The sequence below is a fragment of the Anneissia japonica genome, unplaced genomic scaffold (assembly GCF_011630105.1).
Source record: "Anneissia japonica isolate Jap-2015-1 unplaced genomic scaffold, ASM1163010v1 scaffold241_len727266_cov204, whole genome shotgun sequence".
NCBI lineage: Eukaryota > Metazoa > Echinodermata > Crinoidea > Comatulida > Comatulidae > Anneissia > Anneissia japonica.
In genome coordinates this window covers 594,395-605,496 of record NW_022691770.1, presented here as the reverse complement: position 1 = coordinate 605,496, position 11,102 = coordinate 594,395, and the positions used below count along the sequence as shown (strand labels likewise).

The following is an 11,102-nucleotide window of genomic DNA, read 5'->3' as shown; positions in this document are numbered from 1 at the left end:
CTATGTTAAGGAGCATTGTATATGGACTATTTAGTTGTGAGTATAATTAGTAGAATTGTGATCTGAATTTCAATTTGCAATGACTTAAAGCGGAATCACATCAATATAGTTATTTCAATTCAGTGATTACTGACTCATGCTGTCAATAGCTGGGGGTTGTTTAGAGGATGTGTTGTGAGTGACTCAGGACTTTATTGCCAATACTTCATTATCACTGACATTACATTGTATATTCACAAGTAATTGAATTGTATGTTTTATATCATATTAGAACACCTGCCTATATGAGTCATAATCGCTTCCCTCTTTTATACCCTTTTTTAGAATTTCTTGAAGAGTTAAAATTGTTTTTGGATCAGAACTCAGAAACAATTTATAGAATTAGATTTGATAATTCCTGATGGATTTTAATTGGAAATGGAATTTATGCATTGAATTGTTGGAAGATCACTCTCCCTTTCACAGAGAAGAAGTCAATGTCCATACTTATATATAGTAAGCCTAAAATTTTGAAAAGGAAGGAAAAATACCACTGAGAAGATAACATTTCAACATTTTAATAAAATGAGTGGTAATATTTAGATTTTATTCTTTACTATTAAATGTTGAAACATGTTTGTTTCAAAACATACAAAAAGTACTCTTTAACAAATATAGTTAACTTTCCAATACATTACAACCACTAAAAATAAAAACTAAAATGATCACAATTGTTGGCATAAAAAGTTTGGTTTTTATCTTGTCATTCCTCCAGGGACCTTGCACATGTTGCAGAGACAGAGGACACATGTATCCCACTGTTGCTAGTAGACACCGCTGGTTGTGACATGCACGAACTAGACCTTCCGGATGAAATATCGCGTGGTAACGAAGGTATGTGCTTTGGGTATTGTAGAATACCTTGATCAGTTATTTAAAGTGATAGTGTCATGAGGGCATGTGATAGTCTGCTTCTACCTTTCAATGCATGTTGAAAATGTAAAAATCAGTGTGTAATAATTGTGAATATCTTGCTACAAATATTCGGTTTCTGTGATATTACTTTAGCTATTTTGAGAATACTGTACTTACCAATTTCCAATGGGACACCCCTAAAAATAATAGAATAATCCTATTGCATTTTTAAACTTTTCCATAGTTTGTGGATGCTACTACTCTATAAACAAATTTTTAATTGGTAAAGATTGTTAAGCTGACTCATTGATTGGTTGATTGATTGATTGAATATATACTCTCTGGAATACATAGATGGTGAATATATTTATATATAAATCAAATCCTGCTTTTATATATTAAATTTTGATAAATTTCATTGTAGGTGAAGCTGATTTAGTTGCTGCTCATATTGAGCGATTATTATCATCTGGTCTTCGATCATCGGAAATAGCTGTAATATCACCATACAATCTGCAGGTTGGCTTATCATTTTTAATGACATTTTGTGTGAAGTACTCTAAGTAAATAGGGTAAAAGTTGTCTGAAGATAAAGAATAAATAATAAAATACCAGTATTGAAGCACTAAAGGCATCTCTTAAAGTTTTAAAAATCCTCAACAGAGATAAAAGCAATACATTTTCATTGAATATAAGGAGGTGTGAACGCAGTTCTGAGTCGCTTTATATACCCAAATATATAATTATGTCAAATCAAAATCAGTGAAAATCAATGCTATTAAAAAAAACCAAACATCTGTTTTCATAGACAGTGTAATATTTTGAAATCATTTTTCTAGGTTGATCTTGTTCGCTTAAGAATTTCTGCTAAGTATCCAGACTTGGAGATCAAATCTGTTGATGGATTTCAAGGAAGAGAAAAGGAAGCAGTCATCATCTCCCTTGTGCGTTCCAATACCAAAGGTTATTGAACTTTAATACAATTTTTAGCCAAAAGCATTGCTCTTGTTAAAAGCAATAGTATCGTTTATTGTTTTTTTTTTACTTCTCGCTGGTGTTGTAGTTAGTATTGCTTTATCTCATGAAGTATTAATATTCATAAGAATTGAGATTAGCCACTTACTAACACAAACATTTTACCCATTATAATCTGTGGAAGTTTTTCAAGTGTGTGTATATAGAGGGCAGCATTCAGCATTCCTTTGATGTCTGTTTAGATCATGTTCAAGATTTGGTGGAGATGCTCATCTTCCAATTCTATACAGTAGTTCTAAATTCAAATATAAATAAGCTACTAACTTTTTCTCACCACTACAAAACAAACTGTATTACCTATTCATCACCACTACAAAACAAACTGTATTACCTATTCATTATTTTGTTTCCATCATGTGTTAAGACAATTACTAATAGATGGTAATACATTATAGAATATTTAGCTAATTTACTGGTACTGGTGTTAGCATTTATAATGTGCCTCTTCCTTGAGGTTATAAAGCAGGTAACCCCCACCAGGGTGGAGAGAAGCAATGCAGATAACAAAATACACAGTAAGGGATTGAAACTGCGACCTCGAGGTTGAGAAACCAAACCGTTCCCACTGCGCCAAACTGCCTTGTAAGAGGCAGCATAATTTATTTTGTTTGTCCATCGTAGGTGAAGTTGGCTTTCTTGCCGAGAATCGACGTATCAACGTTGCCATAACACGTGCCAGACGACATCTTGCCGTATTCTGCGATTCTGAAACTGTTAGCCATCATGAATTCCTAAAATCATTGGTAAATTACATAAACAGTAATGGTGAAGTGAGAAGTGTATTTCACTATCAGAATGGTATGAATCTTTATAATATACACAGATACTTTATTGTATCATTTTTCTTTAGCTAGTTGTATTTTCATATTTAATTCTATTTAAATAGAATCATTTAATTTTCACCTTTTACAAAATTTATTTTAATGTAGATATACAGTAATACAGTATATAAATTATACAGACACATAAATCTCTATAAACTGAAAATCATTAACCTTACAAAGCAGGCTTTATTGATACATAATCCTAAATTTATCGCTTCTCCCCAGAAATGAATCAATGGGATGATGTTCCTAGGCCTGATTACATTGACTTCAGTGGTCTTCAGAAAGTGTCTGCCGTCAAGAAAGTTAAGCCCACAACTGGTTCAAGATGTCAGAATCCTAGGCCTAAGCAAAGTCAGAAGAAAGGAAATACTCAGAAGGGAGAAGGAAGGGGAAAATCTGCTACCAAGAATACAGCTAGTATTAGAGAACAATCATCAGTTGCAAAGTATGTTGTCAAAATGAATACTATAAATTATGAAATAAAAGCACTGGTCGCACTGCACTTTATATGACTATTTTCAATTATTTAATTCACAAGCTTTCACCAGCAGTCTATACTAGCTTCATCAGGTGAGGTAGCTACATCAACACCTGATGAATCTAGCTTAGACTACAGGCGAAAGCTTGTGTATTAAATAATTGAATTTAGTCTATAAAGGGCCACCAGTGTTTTAATTTCATACGTCTACCAGACTAACACAGCTCTCTCTACTATATTACATATTATGTATTTCTTATATTGGCCTACTAATAAACCCATGCCATTGGATGGAGCTTTGCACAAGGGGTAACATTCCAATACACTATGTGGTATCTCTAAGTTTGCATTATTAAACACTTTAAATATTCAAATGGCAAGAGATTGCATACAAACATTTAAAACGAACACCTGAATGCTAATGCAATTATTTTTTTTTTGTTCAACTTGTTTCTTCAGAGGAGGAATGCAGTGTCTGACTGAAAAAGAGATTCAAACTCAAGTTGAGGAATTTTTAAATGATAACAGCAGAATGGCCATGGCCTTCTCTACAAACCTGAACTCAAAAGAAAGATTTCTAGTTCATGAGGTGAAATTTTTGTGTCCATTTAACTAACTCTGTTATAACTCTAAATAACACAAAGAGTGGATACAATTATTAACTATATTGAATTTGGTTGTGTATCTATCTGATTGGATTAAAACATTTTTTAAATCAAAAGAATCAGAGATCAAACCAGATTTTGGTAATGTTTAATGTTCCAAACAAATGTTTTTGATTTGTTTCAAACTGCTTAAAATTTTAACTTTTTTTTTTAAGATTGCAGAAAGACTTGGGCTTATTCATGTCAGTACAGGTGAAGATAACATGCGTCATATCAGCATTAGTAAAAAGCAAACCAAAGAAAAAGCAGCTCACCCGTCAAATGATACCCAATCAATGCCAATGAAAATGAAGAGTAAAAAAAATAAAAAACATTCAAGCTCTCCAGAAATGGCAGCTAAAGAGGAAGTAGAAGGTATGACCCCTGAGGGAGCAGCTGCTGTTGAAGACAACATCGAAAAAGTTGATGCCTCAAGTATTAGGAATTGTCAGTACTGCAAAAAGGAAGTAAACCTTGGCAATCTCTTGTTGCATGAACTTCAGTGCGAGAAAATGCATATAAAGAAATTGAAAGATAATGATAAATCAGTGACAAAAAAGAAAGCAAAACAAAATCAAAAGAAAGTGATAGAGAAAGTGGACGGTGATGACTTTGAGGCTCTTATTGCTGCAGCTGTTAAAGGAGACAACACATGCAATTTTGTAAAATGCAAGGAAAAAATAGCACTTATTGGTCAACTGTGTATTTTTTGCAACCGGAGATATTGTTTGTCTCACCACATGCCAGAGATTCATGGTTGTGGGGACAAGGCACATGCTCGAGCACGCAACCAACTTCAGAGAGAGAAGGTGTTTAGAAATGGTAGTGGGACAAAAGAGAAAAAGATTGACCCTGCCAGAAAAGCTAATCTTCAAAGAAAATTAGATGCAAAGACTACCGAGATGGAAGCTTTGCGTAAGAGGAAAGATCATAAAAAGTAATAGATATTTAACCATGTGTGAACCTGTCTCTTATACACATCTAGATGTGTATAAGAGACAGATATATATATTTATATATATATATATTTTGTTAAAAATACAAACATTCTGATTTTCCGTACATTGATAGGATGTGTTGCAGTTTTTAGCAGTGTGCTGTAAGAGAAGCACCATTATTATATATGGAACTTGATTATAGTGGCTAACACCACCAGATGAATTCTGCTACTGTTATACTCTTTACCGGCTGCTTCTTGTAAAGGCATGTCTTCCTCAGGTAGTAATGTTGTGCTTACCTCCCACTTCAGTTATGTTCATATGGAGGTTTAATAGTACTGTAAAATATTTTTGCAGGGGTGGGTGGATAGTTTCTATGTAGAAGCCATGTGGCATATCGTGAAGTCTTCGGGCTTTTAATTGAGAGTCTCCTGTATCCAATGACCAGGGAAGGAGACCAAGTGCCTTATGAAATGGATATGCAATAAGCTGATTCTTTTAAAATTCAATATCCTAAAATGAGTCTCTCTGGAAACACCATGGGTATTTCCTTTTACAGTAATGAGCATCATTTCTTTACCAAAAAAAAAATGAATAATATTTTTATTTATTGAAGATAATGTGTTTATAGTATATAGTGCTATATTAATAACAATAATGTAATTAACATTTATTTTAGTATTGTAAAATTATTATTGTACTGTACAGTACTGTAATAATGACATTATTATGTACAACATAACAAATCAACTTAATATACAAGCCTCATGTTTGGTCAAAAGGTGTTTTATTTGTACAAAAAACATTCACAATGTATTAAAACGGAAATGAGCATTGTATGTTGAATACTATTATTATTGCATTATTATAGTATACATTATATAAGCAATATAATGAAATATTCTACAGCACCATGTAGTACTAACTCAAGGCCCTGTCAAGACTATCAAATTTGATTTGACAAAAACATGTGATATGCCTAAATAGAATCTGATAATCTGTACACAGCTTAATGCTATCAATCAACCAACAAGATGCTCATTTGAGAGGTACAGTAAGGCCAAGTAAAAATTTATTAATTATTATAGTAGTAATTTATATTTTGTGTCCTGTATAGATCATATTAAGCGAGTGTTACCAGACTTATCAACTTTTTTAAAAAGGCTACGGCCCAAAAAATGGGGAAGGATGAGAACCTATTTTTTCTCCACTTGACCTAAAGAAACATGTCATGTTGAAAGTGAGCGACATCGCTACAGGTCTAAATTACCTCCAGCTTTTCTCAAGTTTGGGAAAGTCTGTTTCTGTCAATAAATCCTAGACGTGAAATGCAACCCGCTGCCTAGTCCACTCATTATTTCATCACATATGGTAAATGGAATTTTCTTAGACATAGCAGGCACAAGATGCTTGTATGATTAAAGTATTGACAGTAACTTGACTTCCTATCTGCAAATTGTTAGACGGTAGGGACTTGTTTATGATGGGGGTACATGTCTAACTTATCCTGGAATCCTTGCCAAGGTCAAATACACCAGCATTATTCTAGAATTCAAGACCTTGTTAACTGACAGAATCTTTACTGATTTCATCTTATCCAGTACCAACATACGCATTAAGTTTTGCAAGTCTCAAAAATTGCTAAAAGAAGTTCTTTTGCTCGCTACTTCATTTTTGTTCAGTTGAGACAGGCATTCTTGGTGCTGATAACATTCGTGGGGGCATCATTCCAGGGCCCATTGGTGGCATAGGTCCTAATAATGGTCCTGATCCCATTGGTCGCATCACTGTTGAAAAAGGAAAATTAATAAATTTATATAGATTCACATTAATTAATACGTAAGAAAGTAATAATATCCTGTATCGTGAAACAATAGTTAAATCTAGAAAAATAATAATGTCGTAACAAATAACCGAAAGTTTCTTGCATAAGATAATATATATATTTTTGGTTTCTTTTTACTTTTTTATTTCTGTTTTGCTTTTTTTTTTAAAGTCTTTCCTTTGTCTTGTAATTGTTTTTGTAATTTAAATTTACTTCAAAAATGGCCTTGTGAAAAACACATTTAATTTGTGATCAAGTTTTCCATTTTCAAATAAAGTCATTATTATTATAAGTTGTGCAGAGAATATTTACATTATTGGGCAGTTGAAAGTTCCCCTAGTACAGTACAGAAAAATCATGAGCATTGCTTTTTCTAGACTACTTGAAAGATGAAGGATTGTAAGAAATGTTAAAAACACAGAACACCTTCAGTAAAAGTAACTACCGGTAATACCACAATGCATTCTTAAAAGAAAAAAAAAAACCAATAATTGTTGGAAAGAGGTAAAATTTAATGCTTACTTGGTCCGCCTGGGCCAGGTGGTCTCATCAGTAATCCAGGTGGTGGTCCCATTCCAGGTGGAGGTCCCCTTACTTGACCACCTGGTCCAACTGGTCTTGGACCACCAGGTGCATAGTTTGCAGGTGGTGGAATAGCTGAGCCACCAGGGGGTACACCTGCTGCTCCTGGGAAGGGGTTGTGTTGTATTTTACCTGCTTGATATGCAGCAGCTATAAAACAAAATTGTACATTTAAATAATTTAAAGCACATATTATTGTTTTAATTACATGTGAGCCCTCTCCAGTTTCAGCAAATGAGATGCACTTATAAAAGTCATTCAAATTCATTTTACATTACTACTGTATTAACATTTTGATTTCCATCTATTTTCTGGTTAAATATCTGACAGTTTTTCATTATTATAAAGCCTCAAGAGCCATCCTGTTATTGGTGGGTGATATACTGTATGAAATGGAAATTCCAAAGTGGGAAAAAAAAACAAAAAAAAAACTCACTTGTTCTATCAATAAGATTCTGCGCTTGCTCCTCCATCCATTTCTGATAATATATTCTTACATTTTCTTTGTGTTTTCTACCAGTACAGTGTGTCTTTCTAACAGATGGCTGAAAAAGTAAAACACAAGCGTATTAATACCGACACCTGTAATTGGAATGGATTGTGGATTTTTAAAAAAATCTTGTGATGGTGTGGTCAAAAGAGCTGAATACTTAACTCATATAAATTGGCAAACTGATGGTGCCATACAAGCTGTTTATGATTGTAATACAAATATTTGAGAATTTAAATTACCTGATGAATTTTGAGTTGACTTGATTTATAGATATCAACAGAAAAACATCACAAAACCGGAATAACAGAATACAGAGAAACAATAATGAGAAAACAAGCAAGTCATCAATGTTGATATCTGGGATAACACTCTAAATCCCAACACAGGATTTATTTCCAGAAATAAATATCAATAAAATGCAGAATCTCTGAGGGTCACTATCAACCACCACTTTAGCGCAATCCAAGACCCATACCTAGGTGACTCCATCAAAGGAACAGTAAGCACATTTGTTCTGCAACAGACAACCAGGTGCTTAGAGATCATGGACAACATCCCCACCTAGTGGTAAACAGAACCAAGTTGTTTTGGATATGGAGTTTAAACAGGAGGTCCAATGTACACATCTGTCTTGTGTGCACTTTGTGGAATGATGTGAAAATGAAGCTGCTAACTGTGTTTCTATGGTTGCTACCATAGATGACTATGCCCATACGTAATGCAGCACAATTATGCTGCAAATGTTTCAAGCAAATTCTTGATACTTACTGAATCATGGGTTAGGTATGTATCGCAATAATCACAATAGTATCTGAAATTTAAAATAAAACAAATAGTAATTTTAATGTTTGTTAAATTATTCAAAAAAATTAAGATCAGCTTCAGCTTTTCTGCATTTTCAAAGTATTCCACATTCATCCTTACTAACATTACTGTTGTAACTCAAAAAAAAAAAAATCTTAAAAAATGTGCATTAAAGCTGAACCAGAAGCTATTCTTAAATTTTAAACATTTGTTTTCTCCAACTAAGTACTGTATAACAAATTATAAGTTTTATATTAAAATGAATAATAATTATTATAAATCAGTGGTGACATCATAACTTTCATTTGCACTGAATTTTCCTATCCCTGATCCCGTCTGATCCCTAATTTGTTATATTGTAGTGCCTCCGATCTTTTGTATATCTGGTCATGGTGACCAAAAAGCTGGGATGATTATACATAACAATGAATACTATGTTGTTAGGCCAAGCTATGAATGCACACAGCGAACCTAACAAATCTCCCTCTACGGCGCTGGTTAACACAAATGAATTCTAGACCATCCCAGGATAAGCCTAGAAAGGCGTAATGCTTATGAGATAACAAGATGATTGAAATAAAAAAAATAAGGCAATGCTGAAATAATTCATAATGTTTACAATACATTTTAATCTAATAAACAAATTCCTAATGTCTACCTAGTAAACCACAATCAATTTATTCATCTTCTTTGTATTGTGAAGAGCTGCAAAGATCTGTGTGAAGAGTTGTGTGTGTACTACCAAACAAATCGCAGTTAATATATTGATCAAAACCGGCCACCGCAACCATCAGTTTGAAAAGGACCATAGGTGATGGCGTCACAACTGACTTATAAAGCAATTATAGTTACGTAAATCCATATTACACCACAGGAAATAGAAGCCTTAGGATCCTTTATTTCCTTCAAAAATTGCCTTCAGCCCCACAGGTTTCAGGAAATCAAGGCTCCTTCGGCTCTCTTTTTTCTATAGTGTACTCAAAACCGGACTACAATCGTATTAGTTAAATTTCTATGTATACGTATCTGGACCACGTAAATATTGAACATTCTATTATGTTTATCACCATATCACACATTGAGTTTGAATTCATTTGTGCATAATGGCAGTCAGTAGTAGGCCTACCTTTAGTCTGTAGAAATATTTCGGAAAATTGCCATTAGGACCTAGGCCTCTGACATACTAATTAGGTCCTACTGCCAATTGAACTTGCCTAAGTTGAATCCAAAATGGCAGTGAAAAATCGTTCAATCGTTAATCAATGAAAAACACAACAATTTGGCATGTAAAATAAGATCGACTTAGGAAAGTTTTACTGTACCACTACTACATACTAGCCCTAGACTAGTTGTTAAGATAGGGCTCGATTTTCTGATAATCTTTAAAAAAAATAAGTTTAAGGAACAAGGTTACAAACAAGGTATAAAACTAGAAATTGCAAATTGCAAGTGAAGTGCTGCGAAGTACAACTGCATATAAATGTTCTTCGAACAAAATTATTTATGCGAGTCAAGTGAAAATAATGAATAATAAAAATATAACAAATAATATGAGACACGACCCATTGTCTATATTAGTAATTGCTAAATTGCTGTCAAGAATATGAATTGGCTGCTTCGCAGCAAAAAGCCTCTTCTTCTTAGCCTTGCTTGTTAGTTGGGCCTATTTAATACTCTACTAACTAGGCCTAGCCTAAAAGCTTAGCCTAGAATATGTACCTACTGCTAGACACTAGAAAGCGTAGGGGACTAGGTCTCTAGCTAGCCAACCGCCTAGGCCTACTGTAGGCCAGCCTATCCCTTCAATAAAACCTAGCCTAGTAGACCTACGGGCCTTGGCCTAGGTAGGCTAGCCTAGGCGCTTCCCTAGCTAGACTAGGCTTGCCTATCGTAAGTGACCTAGACTAGGGCCTAATTTCTAGTCATAGCATGTAATCATGATTTACGTTAATATGAATTACTGTCAACACCGCAAATTTTGGTAAATCTTTACTTAATATTCGACTTACTTAGGCATTTTAAACTAAGGGTTTTACACTCTAAACAAATGAGAAAGAGCTCCTTCCACACAATCTTTCTCCGCCAGCGACCGACGATACGTTACGTACGATCGAAGAAGTAGCGTCAATCAATTGTCGAAGAGCGCCCCCAACGAACCCGCAGCGTGCGTGTGAGGCAATTTTTTAACGTAGGATAGTTTGGTAAAATCTCATGAATCTCAGAATCGCTAGAAGAGTTCAGAAAATTGACCAATGAAACAGGCTGCGGGTGGCTTAATATAGAAAAAGAAAGAAAAATTTTGGGCAGATGTTTAAAAAACTCTAAAAACACTGCTGATTAAGAAAAATGTGGGTGTCACTTTTTTCATTCACATCTTGGGCCTCCATTTTGAAATTCAAAATGGCCGTCTTTTTTAACCGATTTATTGGTATTGAATTGTTTTAAATATTTTATTGGCATGTAATTGGCTTCAGTCTGGGTCCTTCTGCTGTCAGACGCCTTAACCATCTGGGCCATTATGGCACCATTTGGGAATTCAAATCTGATTAAAGCAGCTGATCGTTCACACTCCTTTTCGCATG

The 11,102-nt window shown here is 34.1% G+C and overlaps 2 protein-coding genes across 2 annotated transcripts in view; one reads left to right on the top strand and one right to left on the bottom strand.

The window, feature by feature from the left end:
* Positions 1 to 4,838, top strand: part of LOC117100123 (DNA-binding protein SMUBP-2-like) — a 30,145-nt gene extending 25,307 nt beyond the window's left edge. Inside the window, exons 11-17 of the mRNA XM_033239703.1 lie at positions 755 to 873; positions 1,319 to 1,413; positions 1,734 to 1,857; positions 2,551 to 2,727; positions 2,979 to 3,201; positions 3,694 to 3,823; positions 4,055 to 4,838. Coding sequence (XP_033095594.1) covers positions 755 to 873; positions 1,319 to 1,413; positions 1,734 to 1,857; positions 2,551 to 2,727; positions 2,979 to 3,201; positions 3,694 to 3,823; positions 4,055 to 4,819 — 1,633 coding nt within the window. The 3' untranslated portion in view covers positions 4,820 to 4,838. The remainder of the gene's footprint in view (positions 1 to 754; positions 874 to 1,318; positions 1,414 to 1,733; positions 1,858 to 2,550; positions 2,728 to 2,978; positions 3,202 to 3,693; positions 3,824 to 4,054) is intronic.
* Positions 4,839 to 5,581: 743 nt separating this feature from the next.
* LOC117100122 (U1 small nuclear ribonucleoprotein C-like) lies at positions 5,582 to 10,645 on the bottom strand. The gene is made up of 5 exons (XM_033239701.1): positions 10,530 to 10,645; positions 8,485 to 8,527; positions 7,660 to 7,768; positions 7,164 to 7,373; positions 5,582 to 6,603 (listed from the first exon to the last, which is right to left on the bottom strand). Exons 1-5 carry the CDS (start codon positions 10,535 to 10,537, stop codon positions 6,485 to 6,487), a joined length of 489 nt encoding a protein of 162 aa, XP_033095592.1. The 5' UTR covers positions 10,538 to 10,645; the 3' UTR covers positions 5,582 to 6,484.
* Between the last annotated feature and the right edge of the window lie 457 nt (positions 10,646 to 11,102).

Bases quoted from the DNA above. Each gene is read 5' to 3' on its own strand.
- LOC117100122 (XM_033239701.1), bottom strand. The intron at 7,374-7,659 runs GTGAGTTTTTTT...TTTGTTTTATAG, and splicing joins GAATCTTATTGATAGAACAA to CTGCTGCATATCAAGCAGGT. The intron at 6,604-7,163 runs GTAAGCATTAAA...CTTTTTCAACAG, and splicing joins ACCTGGCCCAGGCGGACCAA to TGATGCGACCAATGGGATCA.